General features: G+C 33.1%; 3 protein-coding genes across 4 annotated transcripts; 2 read left to right on the forward strand and 1 right to left on the reverse strand.

The window, feature by feature from the left end:
* Positions 1-2,329: 2,329 nt before the first annotated feature.
* LOC130662788 (cytoplasmic dynein 2 intermediate chain 2-like) lies at positions 2,330-8,588 on the forward strand. Of its 2 annotated transcripts, none has more exons than XM_057461723.1 (2): positions 2,330-2,350; positions 6,385-8,588. In XM_057461723.1, exon 2 carries the CDS (start codon positions 6,422-6,424, stop codon positions 7,898-7,900), a length of 1,479 nt encoding a protein of 492 aa, XP_057317706.1. In that variant the 5' UTR covers positions 2,330-2,350; positions 6,385-6,421; the 3' UTR covers positions 7,901-8,588. The 2 variants fall into 2 exon arrangements, with proteins under 2 accessions (XP_057317706.1, XP_057317705.1); XM_057461722.1 differs by lacking the exon at positions 2,330-2,350 and adding an exon at positions 2,374-2,398.
* Positions 8,589-9,369: 781 nt separating this feature from the next.
* On the forward strand, positions 9,370-13,675 carry LOC130662790 (aminoacyl tRNA synthase complex-interacting multifunctional protein 1-like). The gene is made up of 10 exons (XM_057461724.1): positions 9,370-9,554; positions 9,696-9,721; positions 9,819-9,915; positions 10,196-10,345; positions 11,216-11,332; positions 11,437-11,510; positions 11,642-11,682; positions 12,430-12,551; positions 13,237-13,271; positions 13,497-13,675. The coding sequence occupies exons 1-10, from the start codon at positions 9,392-9,394 to the stop codon at positions 13,626-13,628; spliced, it is 957 nt and encodes a 318-aa protein (XP_057317707.1). The 5' UTR covers positions 9,370-9,391; the 3' UTR covers positions 13,629-13,675.
* A 2,950-nt stretch (positions 13,676-16,625) lies between these two features.
* On the reverse strand, positions 16,626-26,973 carry LOC130612631 (uncharacterized). The gene is made up of 12 exons (XM_057433973.1): positions 26,588-26,973; positions 26,114-26,162; positions 25,786-25,822; positions 25,255-25,336; positions 24,676-24,770; positions 24,255-24,357; positions 23,514-23,583; positions 20,442-20,635; positions 19,284-19,728; positions 18,662-18,751; positions 18,297-18,380; positions 16,626-17,864 (listed from the first exon to the last, which is right to left on the reverse strand). Exons 1-11 carry the CDS (start codon positions 26,781-26,783, stop codon positions 18,323-18,325), a joined length of 1,419 nt encoding a protein of 472 aa, XP_057289956.1. The 5' UTR covers positions 26,784-26,973; the 3' UTR covers positions 16,626-17,864; positions 18,297-18,322.
* Between the last annotated feature and the right edge of the window lie 513 nt (positions 26,974-27,486).

Raw genomic sequence — 27,486 nt, forward strand, 5'->3', positions numbered from 1 at the left:
AAGTTTCTAGCAAACACAGAATAAGAAATTTTGGAATTGTTTTTTAATATTATAGCTAGCTAGGTATCTGTTTATTGAGCATGAAACTATAGACCATTTCGGAGATTATGCGCCATTATGAATTTGCGGAACTCGGTGGTGCAAGTTGAATTTGGACTTAACGTTTTAATCAGTCATTTGCCTTGCAGAACTGCTGGCGGCAGGACAGTTTTGATTTTTGATATCTAATTTTATGATATATATTTTGAAAAATACTTTTATTAGGCACTTTTGTACTTTTAATTTCTTTTTGTACAATAAAGGCAACTTAATATATCCTAAAAACCTTACCTAGCTAGAGGTCTTCCAAAAATGCTTTTATGACACTACTGTAGCTAGCTATCAGGCTGTAATTAGTAATTAATGCTTGGTTAAAGGTAATTTCATTTTATATTTAGATATTTAAATTGTGTAGTTTAAAATTGTGTATAAAGATATTGGCATTGGATTTTAAACTTGGATTATACTTTACTTTAGAGAGAAATTTGTGATTTTGGAAATACCTTATGAATTTGGACTTGAACTTTGTTTTTGGATTTGTAAAGAAATGTTTAGGTTGTAATACTTGTAAAGATCTAGAGAGTTATAATCCATTGTCAAAATACTTGTCAAAACTCTATAATGTTATTTATTCCTAAAGTGAAACTTAGCTCGGAAAATAATCTGGCTTCTTCTCTGTAAGGGATGTAAAAATTTTCAATACACTGCCCATAAAGATACGGTAACAGGTTCAGTCACAGATTTTAGGAATAGAGTCATTAGTCATTTTAATTGCAAATAATTTTTATTATTTTGATATTTTTTTAATTTTGTTTTTTGTGTATGTTTGTCCCTTGATCCGTCTACTTAAACACTCCTATCTTTGAGTCTTTCAAGAGTGGTATTAGAAAGAATGCCTGTCTTTCTTCCCTGCTTTCGTTATTGCCCTATAATTTTTTTGTACGCTTCCCTTATTGAAAAATATCAAAAAGGGAAAAATGATGAGTTCATTTTACTATACTAAAGTGGTATTCGATTTTTTGTTTTTCTATGTTATTTGTTTCAGTCACAATGTATATTTTACATGATGTTTTGTTATATATACGTATGTCTTTATCGCTTTCTTTATCAGGACATGCTAATTTATTACTAAAGTGTAAATATTTATGATAAATGAATAAATTACTCTGTAAAGCTTGTTTAAATTATTGCTGAAAAAGCTCAACTATTACTCAGTCCACAATAAGTGAGTCAGCTGCCTCACATTAAGTTCTAAAAAATCCTCATACGTTGTAAGAGGCATAATTCGATCGTAAAAATATTTTTAAAGTTGATTAAATATCCACTTCAGCGTTAAATTTTAAATGTATTAGGTCTAAAATAATAAAACACACTCAGTATCCCTACGTCCTACATGTGTATTTAATTGCTATTTATAATTCATTAATAGATCAAAGCAATACGCTTAAATAAATGTTGTCTGGTGTTATCCCCTGTTACTTAGGTAAAAACATTACCTAAAAACAAGACCTAAACACGCAAGAGTGTATACAAAACTCGTTTCTTTTTGTGTGTTTTAAGAGTTTTCTACTACGGCATATAGGGTTCAAAGTTCAACTTGCACTACCGGGCTTCGAAAATCCATAATGGCGCATAATTAGTTTAGAAAAAAACCCATTGTTTTCTTTACTGTGTTTAATGAGCTACATTTTGGCTGTACTAGTAGCTATATAAATCTTGAATGACATGCTAGCAATCCCTCTTTGATCAGCACTGTGAAATTTTTAAGACAATATTAAAACTTGTGATGTAACTAACTACCAAAATAAGGTTTCTTTCTCTTTTGACTGCCAACGTTTCATGATGACTGTACCCCACAACTTGAAGCAATTAAATTAATAACCAAGTTTAGGTCTTGAACCTTCATAATATACAATCTTATGTCAATACTGAGTATCCTTCCTTTAAATAATTGTAAAATCAATATATCGCACCAGTTTAAAAATTAAAAATACAAAGGAAAAAGTGAATAATTCTCTTCGTACTGCATGTTTTTCTTAGCAAATGCCTTACGCTCTGCGGGGGATATAAAAATTTGTCCCTACAAGTGCTTCGCTAGTGCCCAGACCTGCGCGGTACGAGACTCCGTAATTTTACTTCTACGGATATGCCGGATGAATCGCTCAGAAACGGGGTCATGTTCTGGGTTTTACAATATTTAATATTCATAATGGCCTCTGCTGTGACGACGAGGAGGGAAGAAAACATAGCTAGATACCAGTCACTCTGTTTAATTTCCCCACTATTTCCGACTTCTTATCAGGATATAAAAGTGAGAAATATGTTTAGCTATCTAGGCCAATCTTTTCCTGAATGTCAGGTACAATATGCAGTCTTCTTTTTTCCAAAGACTTTTTAAAAGTTTTTTTTATTTTCTTCGTGTTTTTTTTTAGCTCTGTATGTTATCTAGAATGGTTGAGGTTTTCTTTTAAGAAAAATATATTTTGTAATAAGACAGGTCACGTGCACATGTACTTGTCGATTATTGGCCAATACCCTTATTGCCATGCACATGCCAAAGCCGAAAGAGCTTACCGCTGAAAATGTGAACAATGGAATTCATCAATTCCTTTTTGCTGTTAATGCTGACTAAATGTGCCAATAGTCTTGAGAACTAATTTAAAATAATATGTGAAAGCTCCATTTAAACGAAAGACCAAGTTATCAGTATATGTCGGTGTTTAAATGTTGCTCATGACTGACTGACATAATTTTTAGAACTCAAGTGACTCTCTAACTAGTAAAATTTTTGTGACATCTGCCTTAGTAATATCTAGTTTACAATGCCACTACCGTGGGTTTGCCCATGTAACTAACTACCTTCATTTACAGCCAGAAATTATAAATTGCACATAACTTTCTCTTACACAACATTTATGTATATAAACAATATTGAACATGGCTGATGCACTGGTACCGGTTCCTTAAGCTCAAAATTGCTTAAAGTACCAGGAAATTTAAAAAAAGCATGTGCGCAATGATATTTAAGAAATTGACATAATATTTGTTAACTGAATGAATTATTACACCTTCTGGATCTCAACAATGCAGTTTTTTTGCTAAATAATCAACGTGAATGGCGTATAAGAACTACCGGTGCTTTAACCTGAAAGCGTTCTGAAGCTTATAGTGCCAGTTTATCATGAAAGACAGTAGTGCTGGTTTTGTTTACGCAGCTATCAGTCTTTTTCAGGAATTTTTGAGTAGGTGTGTGATGATTCGCACATGTAAATCAGGTAACACGTGCAATGTAAAATGCACTTGCAAAGAATGTTACACATGCGATACGGGGTCCGAGGTTATTTTTGTTGCGCATTCATTTTGTTGCGCATTCATTTTGTGGTAGAAAAGTGGAGGACGTTTTAAATCGTGAACGCCAAACACGATGATCGTCTATGGTATAGTGACTCTCTCGATCTTAAACTTCCTTTTCTACATGTCCAAAATAGTATGCATGACTATACTGTCATTTTTATATTCATTGTTTATTTTTCAGGTCATCACAAGCAAATAAGCAAAAATATGCTTAGCTTTCAAATTAAAAAATATCTTTATCCACGTGGCTTAAATAAAACTTCAGCTACACTTTAACAAAATTTTCACAGAAAAAAAATTATACTACACGTGGGTCTCGTTTTTACAGGCATCATCATCATCATCATTCTTGGCTTAACGTCCTTTTTCCATGCTAGCATGGGTTGGACAGGGTATATTAATGACCCTCTTCCAATCTGATCTAGACTGTGTTAGATCTAAACTCAACTTCCTCTGTATCAAGTCTGTCCTTATAACTTCCTGCCAAGTCTTTCTCGGTCTGCCTCTGGGCTTTGCCCCAGGAACTATCAAGTCTCTACACTTTCTTACCCAATTATCCCCCTCCATTCTTTCCAAGTACTTCAGCCAATTCAATCTTCTTATCTAGATAACATCTTTAATTCTACAGATACTTAGCCTGCTTCTTAGCTCATCTGAACTCTTTCTGTCTCTCAGACTGGCGTTACACATCCACCTAACCACTCTCATATCATTCCTTTCTAAATGGTCAAGATCTTCCTGCTTCACTGCCCATGTCTCACTACCGTACAACATAATACTTCTTATACAGGCCTCATAAAACCTATCTTTTTACTCGATTGACAAGACTCTGCTAGTCAACAAAGGAAGTAACTCTCTGAACTTTTTTCAAGCAGAACCTATCCTGCAAACACTTCTTCCAACACCCCCTTCACTGCCCAACATATCACCTAAGTAACAGAAGTTCTCAACTATCTCTAACAAGCCACTGTTGTACATCATTGAAGCTGGAAATACTACATTCTCTATAATCTCACCTTTGCAACGCTATATATCTACTATACTATAATCTCACCTATGCAAGGCATAAAGAAAAAATCCATTAAATTCGGACCTGCTATGGTTTCCAATTGTTTTGTCAAATGAAGAAATTATCTACAATTAAATCCATGATAAAATGTCTATTCCGCCTGTAAGTGCAGTTTTGCACTCTTGCTTCATCTGTGTTCCATTGGCGTTCCTCTGCATTAGTTAAGAACCGCATGGCTGGATTTCTTGCGTAAGACCTGGTCCTACGACGAAGGACCAGAAAAAAGAGAGTATTTCTTCTATTTCTTCTAACTAAGTCAGGAGTAGGTGAATTAGCTAGGATGGTCATGTTGGCTACAAATAGGCTTGCTCATGGATTAAAAGGACCAGAACTATTCAATAATTTCTGAGATCTAAAAGTGTCCAACCAAGACGGAAATCGTTTGTCTGACAAGTCTCCAAAAATTATTTCGAGGGCTGCCATCGCACGTTACAAAGTGGATTTTATAGGTTGATTTTGAAAACTCAATATTTATTTTTCAGACGTGGTATTAATCACACGCCTGAAACGATTTAGCCATGTACCAACTTAGAGAACCGATTTTTTCTGTAAAAGTTAGTGTGTTTTTTTGTAAGATACTCATAAGACTCAGATTGCTGGTATGAGACAGGGTTACCTTTGGAGTGCCATTTTTTTTCTAGAAGACAAGGTTACCTTAAAGTGCCGGTTTTTTTTGTAGAGATATTAGAGTGCCTGGTTTTTTTTCATGAGACTCATTAGGAGTGCCGATTTTTTTTTGTGCGATTCAATAGACTAGCAATAGCCCCGGTTTTTTCAGAGATACTTTAAAAGTTTTATTAGAAAAGACAAGTAATCAGTAACTTATGAAATAAGAGTGAATATTGGAGTAATATATGATCAAAAATTCAATGGGAAGAGAACATTCTAAAATTAGAATTATAAAAACTTAAATATATATTTATTCACTTGTCACGCCATATTTCCAAATAATGATTTTGCACACTGTATCTGCAAAAAACAAAGTAGCATGACCAAAAAGAGACATTAGCTTTGGCCCTATTAACTCCTGCCAGGATTTGAACCTGGATATCTTATGAAATTCTTCACTGGAATCTTACCTTTAAACCATAGGAGTTTTACACAATTCCTAACGAACTGTGAGAATTGCATTACTGTATTCAAATACTGTATTCAACTTATTCAAAAACATGTAGCGCAATAACAGTCCTAATTTTTAAATTCTGTGGTGCGTTATTTGTCACGGTCATAAACCCCATCTCAAAACATCCAATGTTATGTAATGGCTGCATAAATATGAAAGGAACCATCTTAGCTTGTTAACAAACTGACTAAAAACAGGGAAATATGCCTCTTGTTCTTTTTATTTAAACTGGAGGAGATTATACGAAAGACCTTTAACTGCAGATGGACATCTTATAATTGTTAAAGGCAAAGGTTAACCAAGAAAAATGTAACAATTTGAACATGTATATTGACTTTTTGCTTGAACAGGTGCATTGAATAACCTCACTGACAGGATTTACTTGCAAGTGTTTTCCATCCGCAGGCACTCTTACAGCTATGATAAAAGGTCATGCTTGTTGCATAGTTCTATGGAAAACATTACAAAATAAAAGAGCTGATAATTTAGGAGAATCTTCTCACAAAAACATAAATCAATATACAATCAATATACAAGCTAATTTTTTGTTGTCGATCTTCAAACTAAGAGTACAACTGACCCTACGCAATGAGAGCCATTTTGGAAAGAGCGCACATAAAGAAATGCACGCTGTATAGCATGGATTGTTTTTCCCCTGTTTAAAGTACCTACATAAAAAAGTTTATTATATATGCAGGATTTTTCACAGATATTTTAATTGGCAATAAATAAATATACCACGTCTCTTTTTTATTATTGCTTTTACTTAAACCTGATTTGATAAATGATTTTCTTTTAGATTAAACAGGAGCAACAAAAATTTTTCAAAAAAAAAAATGTTTAAGGACGAATGTCTGGAATCAATCACAATAAAATCAGATATCAAAGAAGAAAAGTATGTTCGTGATCAGTTATGTCAGACAAAGCAAGTTAAAAGTGTAGATACTGGCTGTCAATCAATTGACAGATGTAGCATAGAATTACAAACAGACTTTGACAGCGTGTTGCCTCAGTCAACTCGCATAAAAATTGACACTTCCAAAAGTTTGACAAATTTTATGCTTTCTGTTTACCCCATCATCAGTGAGCAGCTACTTGCGAATGCTAGAAGCCATGCTTTTGAAGGTTATGAAGTTGATTGGGAGGAAGAGAAAGAAATAGAGACAGTTTCGTGCCTGCACACCCTTCACAATGAAAGCACATCCAAAGACCACAATGTTACATCACTTTCTTGGAACTGCACTGGGTCAGTTATAGCCGCAGCTCTGGGCTCGTTTAATCATGATTCGTGGTGCGTTCATCAGTCTTTTGTTTTTCTGTGGAACATTGACAGATCTAATATTGATGAATGTAAACCCGACAAATTGATTGATTCAGATACATGCTTAATGTCAATTGCATTTCATCCCAAGCAACCAGCTCTTTTAGCTGGTGGGGATTTTTCAGGTAAGGTTTACATATGGGATATGAGTTATGAAGATAACCCACTAGTGGCATATTCAGGAAAGGATAGTATTTCACACCAGGAACCAGTTACAAAAGTTTTGTGGACAGCTTCATCGTCACTGAGGAAGCATACTTTGATAAGCGTTGGTTCTGATGGTCAAATGCTAGTGTGGGAGTTTAACCAATTACGCAAGGAATTGAAATTAAATCGGAAATTTCTCATGCAAAGCAACACAATACCAAGATCTTTTCGAATGGGTATGACAAGAAATGATCTTAAAATTGGCATTACATGCTTGTCTCCTTCTTTCCAGGATTCAAGCTCAGTTTTCATTGGAATGGAGAATGGAGGTGTTTTCAAATGTTTAATTGATTCAAAAGCTAGTGGTGAGAATTCCTCACAATCACCTGTATCACAAGCATACATGCCTCATTCTGGTACTGTGAATGGCATTGATGTGTCTCCTCAATTTGACAACATATTTTTAACTTGTGCATCAGATATGAAAGTACATATCTATAACACACAGCAGGTAAAACCTATCATTGTAATTGAATCGACTGCGGAATATCTTTTCAAGGCACATTGGTCAAAAACAAAAGCGACAGTTTTTATGATAACAACATCAGATGGCAATCTATTGGTGTTTGATTTAATGCGAAATCCAGTTTCTCCTGTTAATATCATTCGTGTTGATGAAAAAAAAGCTGGTGTACATGCTCTTGCTTGTAACGGATATCAACATAATATCATTGCAACTGGAGATTCATATGGCATTATTAAAGTCTGGGTACTTCCCACTATTCTTACTCAAGAAAAAAGTAGCGAGACAAGTTATTTTAATAATTTGGAAGCAACTGATTGGTAGGAAAATCATTTGCTACAACTGATCAACTTTTGTTCCGATTTTTTAAATGTTTATTAAATAAATTTGTGTATTTATAAAGAGACAATGTATTTATTATTCATAGGTCTGTGTTTTTATTGTGTATATTGTGTATATATGTAGCATAATTTTTGTTTTTCAACATGGTGAAAACTTGATTTTTTTGTGCACCTAAAAACCCACCTTTTCAAAGATTGCCTATAAGATGACTTGGCTTACAAATATTTGCAGATTTTTCTACATGCATAGCATTCTGGTAGGTAAAAAAAGCAAAAGAGCTGAAATAAATCTTTTTTTAACTCTATTTTTTTCTCTGTGTTTTACAAAGTAAATGTCTTTTGTTGAGTGGATTTTTTTATTACTGAGCTCTGTCGGTTTTAATTTTCTACCCACCAAAAATGTTTTGCACATGTCCCTCAACAGAAAGTCATCTATGTAACATACCTATTACCTTGGACTATCCAAGAAGTCTTCTGATATGCTGATATTTTTCTTTATTTTTGGTTAAAATACCATATTGTTTTTTCATTTTTTTTTCACGTGTGTTGGCACTTAAAAAATCACAAGCCCTTTTTTATAGAACTTCTTCAACAGTTTAGTTATATTGCTGAGATAAAAAATTGTAAAGCTTGACAATACTGTATCTATGAATTATATGTTTTCTTCCTTTTCTTTTTGTTTTGTTTAAATGGTAATTTTTTTCATTGTTGTTTAAATTTTGTAAAACTTCTGTGAAACGTTGATATCTTTGTGAGGTAAAGAGAGGTTTTATTTAACTTATTCTTTACTGCAGAACAACCCTCTTTTTTATAAATCTTTGATTGCGAATTTCACTAAAGCATGAATAATGTTTTATTGTGTCTGAAGGTAAAAAATCAAAAAATAAAAGGTTTTTGGAAATTATTAGAAATGAATATAATGTTTCAGTGTCATTGAAAATTGTGAGAAATTGATTATATTTTGGGCAATCGTGAGGGTTTTCATTTTGTGTCGACCTTTTATGTGGATTTCCTTCTAAAGATAAATTCTATTGCATTTAGATTTTTACAGAATCGACAATCTTGAAACTTTTATGCTTCAACTTTTTTAATAAGTTTTACCAATATTAATGTCACTGTCAATTACGTTGATATAGCAGAAATGAAGTCGAAAATAACAGCTAGCTTGACTTCAAACGAAAGTACAGCTAGCTTGACTTCAAACGAAAATTATAGCTAGCTTGACTCCAAACAACACCAACAGGAATTGCTGCATTTTTTTTGAATTCAGCCATAAAAAAACTACTTTGAGGAGTTACGAGAAAATTAAATATTTTAATAAACAGATGACTTGATTTGTTCTTTGTAATTTACAAGTAATTTACAACAGTTACTCGTTTTGATGCTTAGCCCTTCTTATTTTATTCCTGTTTAATAAAATTATAGCCTCATTATGTAGCATTTTTATTCTCTATCTCGTATAACATAAGCATTAATGCTCTTCAGAACAGCAACATATCTTTGCAAACCAAATAAATTACATCTCATTTGTCGACGTACACTTTGTGGAATGGATGTTCTCCAAAGAAGACAAGACGAAGCTGAACAAACAGTCGCCATCTTAAAGCAACAGCTTGTCATCCTGTCAAAATTAGCAGGTACATGTACTTTTTATTTCTTGTGTCATGTTGTGGTGGTGTGGTTTCAATGTTTTTACCGCATAAAGCGCAGTAATAACACTTGATTTTTTGTGTGTATGATTCTGATGTTGTGGTTCACTGTTTTTCTTTCTGTTTTAGAGCAAAAACAGAAAGAAAAAGAACAAGTATGTATTGTTGTTTATAAATCTCAACTAAAAGAACAAAGCAGCAAAGCTATGATGTTGGAACGTTTTTAATGTGTTGCATGTGTCGTTGTTTTAGCTTGAGATCAACAAATTGACAAAAGAAAATGAGTGTTTGGAAAGTTCTTTAAAAAAACTTAAACAAGAACTAAAATATTATGAAGCACAAAATGGAGGTGTGTATTTGATGTAAATATTCTTGTCAGTTAGTTACTGTTTAGTTTTTGAACAATTTTTGTTTGCTAATTACCAGGGTTGGTGCTTGAAAATGTATAATATAAACGTAAAGTTTTTAACATTTTTACCCTGTATTGCCGCATTCGAATGAAACAATACGAATCTGACTATTAATCACAAAAAGAATGCTTTTAACGGATGTTATTAATTTTAATTAAAACATTTTCCTTTCCTTTTGGTACATGATTTGTCCGTCGTTTATCTATGTTTATTTTTCAGTTAAGAGTATTCCTATTCCACAAAGGACAGAGGTTAAAACCTCTGTAGCTACTTCTGAAGTTAAAGAAGAAAAGAAAGTGACAGAAGAAGAAAAGCCAGAAAAAAAGAAAGAGAAGAAACCAAAGAAAGAAAAAACACCAGCTAAAAATTGTAAGTTTTTTAAATACTTTTAAAATCGTTACAAAACCATATGTATATACGAAAGCTACCTTATTTTTGCCGTAACATATAAGTGTTTTTCATAATTTTGCAATTTTCACAATTTCGCAACCGTATCTTTAAAAAACACCAGCAAAAAATTGTAAGTTTTTTAAATACTTTTAAAATCGATGCAAAACCATATGTATATACGAAAGCTACCTTTTTTTTGCCTTAACATATAAGTGTTTTTCATAATTTTGCAATTTTCACAATTTCGCAACCGTATCTTTAAAAAACACCGGCTAAAAATTGTAAGTTTTTTAAATACTTTTAAAATCGATACAAAACCATATGTATTTTACGAAAGCTACCTTATTTTCGCCGTAACATGTTAGTGTTTTTCATAATTCTGCAATTTTCACAATTTCGCAACCGTATCTTTAAATAACACCGGCTAAAAATTGTAAGTTTTTTAAATACTTTTAAAATCGATACAAAACCATATGTATTTTACGAAAGCTACCTTATTTTCGCCGTAACATGTTAGTGTTTTTCATAATTCTGCAATTTTCACAATTTCGCAACCGTATCTTTAAATAACACCGGCTAAAAATTGTAAGTTTTTTAAATACTTTTAAAATCGATACAAAACCATATGTATTTTACGAAAGCTACCTTATTTTCGCCGTAACATGTTAGTGTTTTTCATAATTCTGCAATTTTCACAACCGTATTTTTACCGTTAGATTTTTGGGAGCCCGCGCCATTATTTTGAAACACTTCTAAATGTATCAATGTGTGTATTATCCACTCAATTGCTATTATATAGAGAAAATGGTAAAATTATTTCAAAATATACTCTTAAAGTTGATTTTTTAGCGAACGCATCAGGTCATGCAGGAAAGCCTGTTGATGTATCTCGTCTGCATTTTAAAGTTGGAAAGATAGTGGATGTCCGTAAGCATCCTGATGCAGATACGCTGTATGAAGAACAAGGTGACTTATTTTGTTGCTCTATCAAGTGTGTGTTCGACATTATACAAACGTCTGGCGTTAGATTATCTTAAGAAATGGTTTTGATGGATATTTTTCTTATATAGTTGACTTAGGTGAAGGACAGAATCGAACTGTTGTTAGCGGATTAGTGAAACATTATACATTAGACGAAATGAGGGTTTGTGTTTAGAATTTAATATAGTTTAATATAAAACAAGGTCTTTTGTTACATATGGTTCCTGGTATTCCCACTGAACTACAAACCATCCATCATGGAGGAAATTTTTTTATGTTTTTTTTTTTTTTCAGGATCGATTGGCAGTATTCATGTGTAACTTAAAACCACAAAAGTAAGTCTGTTTTTTTCTTTCTAATATCAATGCTGCCAGTGAGTACTCGTTGGGTTATTGACATTATTTTTCAGATGTTCACATTGAAAAGCTGGACTTTTATGAAATAAAGCTTAAAACAATGTACTTAATTAAATTTCACGAAGATTAATTTTACCTATATTCGCAAAAATTTGATTTTCGCAAAATTAAATTTTTGCGAAATTACTTTAAATGATTTACACCTTTATTTATTACAAAGAACAGGACAGAATGTCTTACGAAAAAATGTTTACTGCCTTCCTGCGTCTGTTTCTTGTAAGCATGTTTCTTGTAAAAAAAACGTGTATTTGCTAAATAATATATTTAATATATTTTTTTCTTTTTTGTTCTTTTTTCATCAATAAAAACACTTTACAAGCTTTGTTACGTTTTCTGCTTTTTTTAATATTTCGCGAATATCTTTTTCAGTAGCTGCTTTACTTTTCGCGCCTTCGCTTTGGGCTAAAAATTCGTTTGCGGTTTATTTGATGGTTTTATTGCTTAGAACCTATGATAATCTCTTTGTGCTTTATCAACATTAATTTTCGCAAGAAGGACTCTTACGGCATCAGAAATTTCCAAACTTCCTGGAAACAAAGGTTATTTTCTGTAATTAACTTTTCTTATACTTCACGGGCGTTGAATTTTGCCACATTTATCCTAAGGTCCGATGATTTGCAACAATTTACTCCATAAGGATGTTCTTGATTGTCAGTTTTTGTTTAGAATGCGTGGTATACTATCTCAAGGAATGATCATGTGCGCCTCCACACCTGAAAAAGTCGAAATACTAAATGTTCCAGAATCAGCCGTGCCTGGAGATCGTGTTTATTGTGAAGGATTCACTGGTAAGTTAAGTGTATGGATGAATAAATGAATAGGTACACTTCTTTGCTGACTTTATAAGCACGTCTTGTCATTATCGTTGTGTTCGACTTTTTTCAAGTTTTGTGATAAATGTACTTGTTTGGTTTCAGCCTGGATTTTTCTTACTTTAAAAAAGGTTTTCTAAACATTTATGGAGCCTAATTCCTTATAAATCCAGCATAAACCCTGTGGCAAATATTTTGCTAGTTAGTAGTTATACCTATGATCTTAGCTTTATGTTTCTTACACTCATCTTTCTAAAAAAAAAAAACAAAAAAAAAAAAACGTTGAGCCATTAATAAATGCTGTATTTGAAGTTTTTAATGTTATAGTTCTCTTATCCAAACCGAAGTAGGTGGTTTAATTTTATCCATATTCGCGAAAATTCCTGGAAAGGTAAAAACCCCAAATTACTAGGAATGACTCTCCCTAAAATTAACTTGCAGAACTTTATTGTCCAGCCTCTGTGATATGAGCAAGTTGAATTAAAGTTCCTGTAATAAATAGACTTGAAATAAATAAAAATTGCGAGAGAGAGAAAAAATACTAGAATCGTGAAAATAAATTTTCGCATAATATCTCAACATGGCTGCTTCGCGAAAATTAATCTTCGCAAACTTTTTTTTTTTGACCTTGTGAAAAATAATCAACTTTAATATCTTTCAGGTGAAGCTGACACTCAGTTGAATCCGAAAAAGAAGGTAAAATGTTTCAAACTTTTTACGACTTTAAAGCTGCATCAACACCAGAATGTTGCAATAATAAGATAGCTTCTATTGCCTGTAGAGTTTTTTATAAAAAGTTTAAACTGGTTGGAATGCCATCTAATATGGGTAACTGGTAAAAGAGCAACAAAAGAGTGTTAAAACTATTTAGGAAAAAGGTCTTATTGCAAAATTTTTAAAAATTATTTTTTAAATATATAGATTTGGGAAACCGTACAACCCGATCTTTGTGTTGATGCTGATGGCTATCCAGGCTACAAAGGCAAGGTGTTCACTATTGAGGGTAAAGGAAAATGTAAAGCACCTACAATGAAGAGCTGTCCAATCAAATAGATGTAATATTTACTGTCCTGCAAAGATAGGCGCGTTGTTCAAATTCACATTGCAGTCTTGATATCCCGGATTGTTGCCCTAACTCATCCTATGAAACGGTTTAACCTCCTTAAATTGTTTGCAATGACTAACCTCTGTTGATGAAACTGTTCGAACATTTAGTATATACTTGATTGGTATAAATTTTCCCACAAATTAAACTTCGCGGATTTTGGCCAAATCCGCCAAATTAAGTTTTAAGAGTTTTAAGGCAGTAAGAATCCTAACAGTGCAACAAATTGTTTTATTATCCAATGAACAATACTTTATTTTGAAGTTTATATGCTATCGAAAGTTAAAGCTCGTGCAGTGTAGCATAATGAAGATCGTCTTATAATGCGCCATGATGTTATTAACGTTTCTCTTTAATAATTACGTAATTTCCTTCTGTACAATTTTGCAAGCACGTAGTCTATTCAGCAGAACTACTTTATCGCATGAAAATTTCGCGGCATAAAAATTTTGCGGTTTCGCGGTCAAACCATAAAACCGCGAAATAAAAATGCCGCGATAAATACATATAGAGCTCAACCGCGAAATTAAAATGCCGCGAAAAATGATTTTTTCAGTCAACCGCCAAATTAAAATGCACAAAAAAATCCGGGTTTTTATACCGCGAAATTAAAATGCCCAAAAATCCGGTAAGCTACCATGTACGATATTTAAGGGGCTACGGAACGGCTGTTGGTTTTCGACTTGAGTGACTTCACGGAAGTGAGCGCATGGCGGTGGAAAACAAAAATGGTTATTTTTCCGGCATGCATGTCATTTACAAACTCGAACATATAGATGTACCTAGAATTTTTATCTCCGGCATTTGTCATGTTTTCATCCAGACCGAGTCTTGCTGAAATATTTCTTTGTAGGATACTTTTCGAAAAAAATATTGAACCAGGGAGCAAAGTGAGCTAAACGCGTTTGCTGGATTTTTAATATGTGCGCGGGATATACGGAATGTGAGCATTTTAACAGGTTCGTTGCCCCTTTAAAAACAATATGGAAGGAAATTTACAATTTTCTTTAGTCAATCACAATAACATTAGATTTTTTACTCCGCTCCTCCACATTTTTCCTCTCCTTTGGCAAGGCTTTGAAAATGTTCTTATATCTTTACTTCTGCTGCAACTGGGGTGATCAGTTTCTTGATTTGACTTTTTGGCGGATTTTTTGTTAACTTTATCAGGTTTTCCTTTTCTGTTTTGGGCGTTTCACAAGTATTTGTTTCATTTTCCATATCACCGATTTCCGCAAAATCGTCAAAAAAATGAACCCATGATAACCTATTCTGCAGGTCCTTCCCTATAATAACTGTTTATGAGGGCAATACCGGAGAATATTGACCGACGTCAAAGTATTGCCCTCAGCTTGTGAGGGCAATACGTGACAGAGGTCAATATTCGATAATAAACAGTTATTATATGGATTATTATCCGGGTACTGCATTTTAGAACAAAAAATATAACCTTATAAAAGGAGGATGTAGAAACAACGTCTTTATAGAAACTATTCCTATATGGAACGTACATTCGAACAAAAAATATTTTTTTTAAATCGAATATCGTGTAAACATAGCAGGTTTTCATTGCAGCCACAACATTGAATTCTTTAAAAGATAAAAGTAAGTTTCACTTGTGTTTCGCGTTTTGTTTACTTTTTTCCGTGTTTATTACAAGCTCGTGAGCTTGTATTAAAACGCAAATGTGTCCTACAAGAATGGAAATTTTTGCCTCTCTGAGCACCGACACGGGAGTAGTCGTGTGTTCGAATCTCATCTTGGTAACTATTTTTACTTTTTTTTTCTTTTTACTATCTCGCCCGCGAGGACGTGTTTACAGACTGACCTAACGAAAATTGAAATTTCAAGAAATTTTCTATCAATATTATTGCCTATCCGAATAGCAAAATACATCGTGTCTAACTTCAGCTTTTTATAAACTTTTTGGCGAGGTTGTTTGCGTATATCATACGTCTTGTTTACATTTAATGTTACCATTTTTAAACTTTAAACACGGTTGCTATGGAACCGGCAATACCGTGGAATATTGCCCGCTATGACGTAAGTTCTAACCTATCACATTGCACGATTTTCGAAAATATCGATGCCGCCCTTTTACCCGGGTAATAATTGTTTATATTTGTCAATCAGAATATTGTTTTTGATCGTTGCAACGGCCAATTTACCGATAATTTACAAGAAATTTCAAGACCACCCTGAACAAGTGGAGAACGGTGATAATGGTTTGATGATACTTTTACGAAAACTTAAGCACCATTGTCAATCAAATATTTTGTTGCCCGTCAGATCTCTTTTGGCAACTGTCCGTAAGTTCGACCATTTTCTTTGGAACACATTTTAGTAGCAAAAATTTCAAATGGGTTGAAGCCATCATACCGACAAACCAATTCTTTCCCAAGATAAAATGTCCAATGACGACAATGGCACAAGGAACATCATAGAGCTGACTCGTGGCTGTGTGTGCGTTGCATAAATCTCTTTTTCAAATGTGTGCAGACAATTCTTATTTTTTTTCAAAACATTCGAATTTCGAATCATGTCACCGCCGAGACAGTCTTTCACTTTGTAATCAAAGTGAAAGACTGTCTCGGCGCCACAAAGCAATCGCCCACAGTGTCACGTTTCATGTCTTTCTTTGTTATCGTGCACCCAAAGAAGTAAGACATGAATCAATCTCACAGTAAGTGTATAAACAAAAGTAATAAATTTTTGTCTCATCAAGTTTTTTTTCTATTTATGCAAATTCAAAAAGGATTATAACGGTATGTACTTAATATGTTTTATATTTCCTTCAATATTTATGAAATTTCTCCTTTATATCTTAGGCGGGAGCAGCCAAGGTAGTCAATCGGAATTGGGTACCATTGATTTTGTTGCCGCTGAAATATCGTTGTCGTGAAAAGAGCTCTCCTCGTGGAAAGTGCGTCACATACACAGCGCAGGATAGATTTAACATTGAGAAATATGCGAGTGAGAATGGTTCCGCTTAATGCGTGAGAGCGTTCAAGCGAAAGTTTCCAAAATAAACGAAAGCACGGCCAGGGGATTTCAAAAGAGGTATGGACAAGAACTTTCAATGTCTAAAGGAAAAAGGTTTACCCTAGCCACAAAAAAACAATGACGCCCTCTTCTTCTTGGAAGACTAGATAAAATGGTCCAAAGATACATCAGGGCCGCGGGGCTGTAATCACACGATCAGTAGCCATCTCTACTGAAAATTTCTTTCGCAATCTCTCTTTTGACGTCGCTATTCGCAAAACTTATTCCGCAAAATATGCCATTTTTGGGTCACTTATCCGCAAAAATGAATTCCGCAAAAATTTCTTCCGCAAATAATTTTTTCCCGAAAGGTATATTAAAGCTGACTAGACCCGAAAAAAGTGATACAGATGTGATCGTGGTTTATACTGTCATTTTGAAGGCTTGTTATTATTATTGCTCAAAATTGAAGTGAGAGAAAGGAAAAGCAAAACAATTTGACTGACAGTCTAAAGGAAATGTTATCGAAAATATAATTTCATTACGATTTTCTACTTAAAATATTTCCACGGAACTAACGTGAGTAAGCACTGTGAGATGGATGGATTTTTTGCTTGTAAGTAGAGAACTAGAATGAAATAACTTAGTACCAATTATGATAACGTTTTAGAAAATTTACACAGGAACAAAAAATAAAAATTATTTTTCATATACTAACAGAACAAATTCAAATATAATAAATAATATGGAATAAATATCAACTTGTTACTTGACAATAAATTGGTGAAAGGTTTCTTATTAGCAACGACTTAAGGTTTCATTGCTGTTTAAAAATTTCCATCATATCAATGCAAAAAATATCAACAAAAAATTTGATATCGTTAGTATAGCAAGGAAGAAATCAACCAAAAGGGTAGTTTTCGTAAATGGTTTGTTTTATTTCAAGGCATTTCCGTATGTAGAAAGCAAAACCTCGTGTTTAGATTCAATGTACTGAAGTGATTTGGATTAGACTCGGGAAGCATCTACAAAACTAAACTCTTCCGCTCTCTTAATTTCCCTTCTCTGTTGATGCATTCTAACGAAATATAAGTAATTATTGTCAACCAAAACAACGTCAGTTATATCGATGTCCACATTGTCATTACACTAGCCGCCATTTATGTTGATCCAAAGCTTTCTGGTATGTTCTTTCATGTCATCTAAAAAAAAAAACAACGTTTTCACACAAATCAAATAGCTGTAAGGAGAATTCATTTGAAAGAAAGATGTGCAATGCCACCATTACAGAAGACTTCAAACTACTGTACCATTGTTTATATAAACCTGCTTAGTTGACATGCGTTGAAGTCTGCAGAAAATTGTCTCAAAGTTGCTTCCTTCAACGTATATAGAGAAAATTCTACTTATACAGTCAATTATAGTGATTAAGCGAATAATATAATAGTTCGAAAGAACCATTCAATATGAGCCTGGCCTGACGGTTGCCCTTAGCAACTCGGATGCTGACATGAAACAGCGTGTGGTCTATTTAACTCCCGCATGACAGGTACTAATCCTGTTATACTTTACTTACGAAGAGGTACAAAATAGACTTAAATTCGAAGCATGAGAAAAAACATTAAGAAGCTTACCATATGACAGAATTAATGTGACATTCTCACAACGTGTGAATATTCTCCGACATGATAATTTCCCTTGCTTGTCTAGCCATTTCTCTAACAAAAAAAGAAAAATTTAAAAATGAAATCTAAGGCAGTTTATTGAAAGTAGGTATCTTATCGGATGTTGCAATACAAAGTCTCTTGATACACAGGACATCCCGAATTAACTATCAAAATACAATGCTTAGGGGATACCTTACGGACACCAAGGACACGGTGTCCGTAAGGTATCCCTGCTCTGATTACCTTTCAAATTACCAACATCTCTGCTCTTGCGAGACTTCAAATAAAACAATCACGAAAGTCAGAATTATAACGCGAACACATATTTTTACCTGTATTCTCTTTTATAATTATCACTCAGGTTCTTCCATGCTTGCCCAAGTAATTTACTAATTTCACGATTATTAAACGAACGGTAAGTTCTAAAACAAATTTATTTAATTGGTCAATAAAAAAAGCGTATTAAAAGCTTCCCTTTTCTAAAGTAAACCCTCCTCCGCTTTCTCCTTTTCTACAACAGAGCCTTCAGTCACACCTACCATCGTGTTACGATTTTCTCTCTATCTACAAGAGCCATTGTGGGTAGGGTGCCACATATAAATTTCTGATATTCTGTGAAACAATCTTTACTTAATATCCTTGATTTTAATTGATTCCGCCCCCTTTTGGTTGGCGTTACGCTATTGTAGCGTGGTCCACCTAGTTTGAGTTTTCACGATAGACTCGACTTTTGAGTAGAGAACCTAGATTTTATTTTTTCACTACTTACTTCAAAAATATAATTTCTTTCAAACGGTAACTTTGTTCCTAATATACAGTTTATCGGTTGGACGTGTTTTAACCCGACCTTTTCGGCTTTAATTTTTACAGACAGCTTCGGGTGTTTATCCATGAATATCAGATAAACATTACAAATTAGGTAAATCTAACTTTCTACTACAAAAACCAACCTACCTATGAAGTTTAGTCCGATTTAACTTAGCAAAATACATAAACGCATTCATTGATTTTTTTATTCTCTCAGGTTTTCTATGTTCATGTAAACACACATGTTCACTATCCACCATGTTGTTCATCTCTTCACCTGGTGCGCAAGATTGCATCAGACGCGTTAAATAATCACAAGCCTTTTTAACTCCGTTTTCTTCTTCCGTCTTGATCGAATAATTACGACACACGTCACCTTTGTGTGAGTCAACATTTGCTATATACGGACTACTGCGTGCTACAGCATCATATTCTGGAGAAGGAGATGAATGATTTTCCTTTACTGAACTGGGAAAGTCAGAAATCTGCGGGCTCGAGATGACATTTTCAAAGTTTGCTCTGCAGGGGGTAGTTTGGAACGATGACATTTTGTATTTCGGCCATTTCATGTCAAGCAAATGATTAGTTGAATCTAAAATGAAAAGTGTTGGAAAGTAAAATGTGTTTTCTTCAAGCTTTAACAAGGTTAAGAAATAGTTTAGGAAATGGCAAGATAGCAAACTTTCATGGAGGATATGCTAAACAGCTTAAAAACATCAAAAAATAAAAGCGCCCAAAATTTTATAGCAAGGCTGTTTTCCATTCGCGTAATTTTAAGGCAGGCGGTATATTAAATGCTTGAATTCTGCAATCTCATTGATTGATTACAAAAACATTACATCATTGGTGGACTTGAAAACGGTTGGCGGAGAAAAAATTCGAAAGTTTTTTCTTCATTAGCGCGGATATTTGATAAGAAATCATAATGGCGGATAAAGTAATCTGGGAAAACAAGTTATAATATAGTCAGAATTTCTGCAAAATCTTTTAAATCTTCTGCAACAGTAAACCCAACCATGGGAGTTGTGGTAAAAAGACAAGAATTCAAGAAATTTTAACAACAAACTTATTTAATAAAAGGAATGAACAAGCGAAATAAATGTGCGACATTTTCAACCGTAAATATTCCGCCTACCTTAATTTTGCGCGGTAACATGCGAACACACGTTTTCTCCTCGTAAGAAACATATTTTTTGGTTCAGAAATGTTGTTTTAGTGGCTTTAAAATACTTACAACATTTGTTACCACTAACTACTTAAATGAAAAATATAGGTTATACAACTAAACCAATAGCTACTTCTTACCTTCACCAGACCGCTTTAATTGGATGCTTTCCAGCTGTGCTTTAAAATGTTGAATTTCTTGTTGTAAAAACTCTATAAACTCCGCTGCCTTCTTGAGAGTTGTGATTCGTGGAGTACGCAGATGATGGCAGCTCGCATATGGTAACATATCGTTTAGCTGTTTGATCAAGTCTGATATTCTCTTGCGAGAATCGCTGAAACACAGAACTAGTATATATAAGAAACAAAAAACAAAGCATATAATAATTTTATCAGCGAGTTGTACATTGGATATTTAACCATTACCACATGTTGCAATACAACTTTTATAATTCAACAATAAACAGCACATGATGTTCTAATATATGCCAGTCTTGAGCTCAATATTATAACATAAAAAATATTGTCACTATAAAGAAAATGCTAGAAAATATTGCTAACGCTATAAAGAGAAAAGAAAATGCTAGAAAATATTGCTAACGCTATAAAGAGAAAGGAAAATGCTAGAAAATATTGCTAACGCTATAAAGAGAAAGGGAAATGCTAGAAAATATTGCTAAAGCTATAAAGAGAAAGGAAAATGCTAGAAAATATTGCTAACGCTATAAAGAGAAAGGAAAATGCTAGAAAATATTGCTAACGCTATAAAGAGAAAAGAAAATTCTAGAAAATATTGCTAACGCTATAAAGAGAAAAGAAAATTCTAGAAAATATTGCTAACGCTATAAAGAGAAAGGAAAATGCTAGAAAATATTGCTAACGCTATAAAGAGAAAGGGAAATGCTAGAAAATATTGCTAACGCTATAAAGAGAAAGGAAAATGCTAGAAAATATTGCTAACGCTATAAAGAGAAAAGAAAATGCTAGAAAATATTGCTAACGCTATAAAGAGAAAGGGAAATGCTAGAAAATATTACTAACGCTATAAAGAGAAAAGAAAATGCTAGAAAATATTACTAACGCTATAAAGAGAAAGGGAAATGCTAGAAAATATTGCTAACGCTATAAAGAGAAAAGAAAATGCTAGAAAATATTACTAACGCTATAAAGAGAAAGGGAAATGCTAGAAAATATTGCTAACGCTTTAAAGAGAAAGGAAGATGCTAGAAAATATTGCTAACGCTATAAAGAGAAAGGGAAATGCTAGAAAATATTGCTAACGCTTTAAAGAGAAAGGAAGATGCTAGAAAATATTGCTAACGCCATAAAGAGAAAGGAAAATGCTAGAAAATATTGCTAACGCTATAAAGAGAAAAGAAAATTCTAGAAAATATTGCTAACGCTATAAAGAGAAAAGAAAATTCTAGAGAATATTGCTAACGCTATAAAGAGAAAGGAAAATTCTAGAAAATATTGCTAACGCTATAAAGAGAAAGGAAAATGCTAGAAAATATTGCTAACGCTATAAAGAGAAAAGAAAATTCTAGAAAATATTGCTAACGCTATAAAGAGAAAGGGAAATGCTAGAAAATATTACTAACGCTATAAAGAGAAAAGAAAATGCTAGAAAATATTACTAACGCTATAAAGAGAAAGGGAAATGCTAGAAAATATTGCTAACGCTATAAAGAGAAAAGAAAATGCTAGAAAATATTACTAACGCTATAAAGAGAAAAGAAAATGCTAGAAAACATTGCTAACGCTATAGAGAGAAAGGGAAATGCTAGAAAATATTGCTAACGCTATAAAGAGAAAAGAAAATGCTAGAAAATATTGCTAACGCTATAAAGAGAAAGGAAAATGCTAGAAAATATTGCTAACGCTATAAAGAGAAAAGAAAATTCTAGAAAATATTGCTAACGCTATAAAGAGAAAGGAAAATGCTAGAAAATATTGCTAACGCTATAAAGAGAAAAGAAAATTCTAGAAAATATTGCTAACGCTATAAAGAGAAAGGGAAATGCTAGAAAATATTACTAACGCTATAAAGAGAAAAGAAAATGCTAGAAAATATTACTAACGCTATAAAGAGAAAGGGAAATGCTAGAAAATATTGCTAACGCTATAAAGAGAAAAGAAAATGCTAGAAAATATTACTAACGCTATAAAGAGAAAAGAAAATGCTAGAAAACATTGCTAACGCTATAGAGAGAAAGGGAAATGCTAGAAAATATTGCTAACGCTATAAAGAGAAAAGAAAATGCTAGAAAATATTGCTAACGCTATAAAGAGAAAGGGAAATGCTAGAAAATATTGCTAACGCTTTAAAGAGAAAGGAAGATGCTAGAAAATATTGCTAACGCTATAAAGAGAAAGGGAAATGCTAGAAAATATTGCTAACGCTTTAAAGAGAAAGGAAGATGCTAGAAAATATTGCTAACGCCATAAAGAGAAAGGAAAATGCTAGAAAATATTGCTAACGCTATAAAGAGAAAAGAAAATTCTAGAAAATATTGCTAACGCTATAAAGAGAAAAGAAAATTCTAGAGAATATTGCTAACGCTATAAAGAGAAAGGAAAATTCTAGAAAATATTGCTAACGCTATAAAGAGAAAGGAAAATGCTAGAAAATATTGCTAACGCTATAAAGAGAAAAGAAAATTCTAGAAAATATTGCTAACGCTATAAAGAGAAAGGGAAATGCTAGAAAATATTACTAACGCTATAAAGAGAAAAGAAAATGCTAGAAAATATTACTAACGCTATAAAGAGAAAGGGAAATGCTAGAAAATATTGCTAACGCTATAAAGAGAAAAGAAAATGCTAGAAAATATTACTAACGCTATAAAGAGAAAAGAAAATGCTAGAAAACATTGCTAACGCTATAAAGAGAAAGGGAAATGCTAGAAAATATTGCTAACGCTATAAAGAGAAAGGAAAATGCTAGAAAATATTGCTAACGCTATAAAGAGAAAAGAAAATGCTAGAAAATATTGCTAACGCTATAAAGAGAAAGGGAAATGCTAGAAAATATTACTAACGCTATAAAGAGAAAAGAAAATGCTAGAAAATATTACTAACGCTATAAAGAGAAAGGAAAATGCTAGAAAATATTGCTAACGCTATAAAGAGAAAAGAAAATTCTAGAAAATATTGCTAACGCTATAAAGAGAAAGGAAAATGCTAGAAATACTAAAAAAATACGCAACTTACGCAGGATTTTTCTTCTTCTTTAGTTTGGTTGTAACCTTCGAATCGCTAACTGAAGTATCACAGTGACCACCTAAAAATTAGCACAATACCAATATTATTCTGAATACTAAAAAAACTTATTTCTCTATTAAAGAAATCTTCCTAGACAGTCCTACTGCGCTGTCTTGGAAGATCACGTTTGTTTTCTATATAGTAAAAGGATGTGGTAAATGAAAAACGTTTCAAATAAAACTTTCAGTGATTATGATTTCCACCTTTTACAAAACCGTCAAATATGGAAGTGAGCAAATTTATCCTTCAACTTTTAACATTTATGATTAGAACGCGAAAAATTTTTCCCGCTTTTTATGCAGTGACTATAGTAATAGCATTGAGTGGTCATTTGAGCAATTTTGCTTTATTTCGGGGTGAAATTTATTTCTTCTAAACAGAGGCAAATTCTTGTCGCAATTTCTTTCCTTAAGGTATTATTTATTTTCATTTTTACATCCTGGAGGTTTTTAGTTAATCAGCTTACTAACCCTGAAAATAAGACGTCTATATATTTAAAAAAAAAATTGGGTTGTAAATATAAACAAAAATAAAAATAATTCTTCAGTGCCTCCCCTTAATAGTATTATAGAAAAAACTGCTACACCGCTATTTTGACCATAGCTTAAAATGGAATTGTATTCCACCTTAAGCTGTTGTATCAGTCATATTGGTAAATTATAAAGCAAAAAAGATGAAGATTTTACAAACCATTTATTGACTCCAACATTTGGTTACAATCAATTGACTTCTTGTGCACCATAGGTGTGTAATTTATGTTTGAGTGGCTCAACACTTCATCGGCCAAAAGATTCTAATCAAGTGGTAAAATTAGAATAAATCTTTATCGCAACTTTTAATACAATCGACTCCTTGTCAACTTTTAATACAATCGACTCCTTGTCAACTTTTTGTGTGACTTATTTTAAAAATGAAAAATCGCCACTAATAAGTACAGGGATCAGCATATAAAGTTTCTCCTGTTCATTTGTTTTTAATTAAAGTTTACTTGAAAGATAAAAAATCCTCCAATTTTGGAATTTCATCTATGCAGAATTGCCAACTTTTTTACTCCTATGGTATATTCAAGTCAAGCTACTAGCCTAGCCAGTTGCACAATAGGTAAACTTACCAAATTTTTGTGGTCAATGAAAGGGGAATGGTCTTCGTCATAAACCTCATAAGGCATAGCGTTTTCTCCACATGTTGGACTTGGTGGCAAAGAAACTAAAGTGATATTTGAACAAAAAATTACAAAAAATTAAAAAGAAAAATATTTGCAGGACTTCCTTAGTCAATCGGGTTTGAGCTCAATCCGCGCATTACCTCTTCGTTACCTTCTAGAAGGTATGTTCCAACGTGGTTATGGCTCTTATTCGTGCGGTAAGACATAAGGTAGTATCCTGGCCTCCTCTACGGTATGTACTTGTAAAATAACATCAGGTCAATAGTGCAGTTGGCAGAGCAGTCACCTGGCACATGGAAGGACATGGTTTCAAGTTTCGCTCAATTATTATCTTTGCAACACTTGCAAATCGAATGTGCAGATATACCAGAAACTTTCCGAATCACAAGATTATGCTACTAATCACAATCAATACTAAATAACTTACTAGACCTCTTAAAAAAACAATTTTAAATAATTTTCACACCTTCTAAAACACTCAACCAATGTATATAACATACCTAAACATAAGCAAAATATTCTTACATTTCTTTGGAGAAAAAATTGGCCAATTGGAAACCTCAGTGTAGTCAGCAGGATGAGCAGAGTGGCAATTGTTTTGCATCTCCTGAAAACGTAACACTCAGATCAATACTAGTAAACTTGTCACCACAGTCTGTGCTGAAAAAAAGACCTTAGTTCCATATTGGATTGTTAGCAATGCTTATATCAAAAGATATTTTTAGTTCAATATTAGTAATCACGCCATTTTAGAAAGATGCATAGCGTAGTTCACACGTACACATCATTATCTGTTACAACAATGTTAGTATGGAACTTGTGTTGAACGAAAAAAAAATGTTTAAGTGAAGAGTGTAAGGGTCATTCAGAAAGTACATTTATCTAAATAGTTGCTATTTTGATCAGCCTCCCCTTGTTTGTTTTTGTTCGTTATTACATGACACCCCCTTCTCCCCCGCCCTCCCTTCCACATCATAAAGGTACTTAACGAATACCCCTAATCAAACCGTGTTTTGTAACTGCAAACTGCAGCTCCAAAAGTAAATTTATACCTACCATCCATTGTTGATAATGATCATTAGACTGTACCAACCTACAGATAACTTATTATGATATATTGACATAATTTTATACTCTGTTCATATAATAAAAGAAATTCACTATAAATACAAAATATGATAACTGCACGACATTGTCTCAAGAAAAAATCACAGTTTTAAATTTTCTTTGTTCAATACAAAAGAAAAGAAGCATAAAAAAACTAGCTTAGACAGGCATTCTCATATTGTGATCGTGTTTTAGAAGAATAATATCCCGTCGATATCAAAATAGGACAAGATCAGAGAGTTGTGCTTGTTCTTTTTAAAAATTTTACAACACCTACCCCATGTTGTTTTGTTCCATTCTTGGGATATCCATCACCAGGTCGACCTCTTAAACATAAAATATAGATTTAAATCTCTTATGAACATCAGTATAGGGAACAGCCTCGCAAAAACACAAACAATCCTTTGCGTTTAAAATTTTGCTACTGGCATATACAAACGTTTATAAAACTGAAAGATGAGATATTCTAAGGTTTGTATCTGTCAGTATGAACCTTTAACATCATAATTGGAGCCACACAATTAAAAATTTCACTTTAATTTTATCCTTATTTTACTTCAATATCTTGTTTATTATTTGGCATTTCAAATCGAAGTCAATAGAGTTTATGATCATATCATAATTTGCACTCAACAAGGACAAAAAAGACAAAAACTTGAATGACGTGCTAAATGCAACATTTTACTTAAGAAATTACCCCTAACCATGTGAGAAACTAACAGAAAACAAAACAATTTATCTGCATACATACCTTGGTTGTAATGTCCATGTCCTAACGTATAATCTACATGCATCATGGGAACTGTTGACTGTGCATCATACCATGTGTTAATATGGCGCACATTATTCCATTCGTTGCACCAGGCTGTGTTGCCATATTGACAATATTGACTTGGTGGTGGTAATGTATCTCCCCAGTTGGTGACTACAGGAATTTGGTCCTCCATACTGACTAATACAAACTATGTTCTAACTAGATAGTAAAGAGCAATTTTGTTTTAAACTGATTTTTAACTCTACCTCAATATATGAAGCTAAACTAGAAAGTGAAATTCTCTGATTACATTTTCTTTGTTGCGCATCATACTTTTTTGTTCAGCTTTGACGTTTTATAACTTTGAAGATTTTTTAAAAAAAGTCCAATCTTCACATCCTTAAATTTTTTTTAGCAAGACCCTGGCAAAGTTTCTCAATATTTCATAAGTACACAGTAAATTTACCAATAATCCCAGCTTCATATTTCTGTTATAAAATAGATGTATAACTAGCAATTGTCTCAGAAAATTTACCAACTGGTGACCTTGTGGTAAGAGCGTTCGCCTCCAGTTCGGGAGGTCTTGCGTTCAAACCTAGACTAAGTCATGCCAGAGACTTTAAAAGTGTAAATCTATCCTTTCTGCTTAGTGTAGCATGAGAAAAGCACAAATATCTTAGGCGTTTCAGCATTCGTAGCTTAAATGGAAGCTTTTAATGCGCTAGGACCCTCTTCGCAGGACCCTCGATGATAGCAGTACCAAGAGAAACTGAATAAGTCTATCTGGGTAAATAATTTCAACAATAAAAATAACGATATAAAAGCAGTATGTATAACTAGAAATTGTCCAAAATGTATTGATGACATCTTTTTGACAAGATGTACTTCTATAAAAG

This window comes from Hydractinia symbiolongicarpus, chromosome 10 (assembly GCF_029227915.1).
Source record: "Hydractinia symbiolongicarpus strain clone_291-10 chromosome 10, HSymV2.1, whole genome shotgun sequence".
Lineage (NCBI taxonomy): Eukaryota > Metazoa > Cnidaria > Hydrozoa > Anthoathecata > Hydractiniidae > Hydractinia > Hydractinia symbiolongicarpus.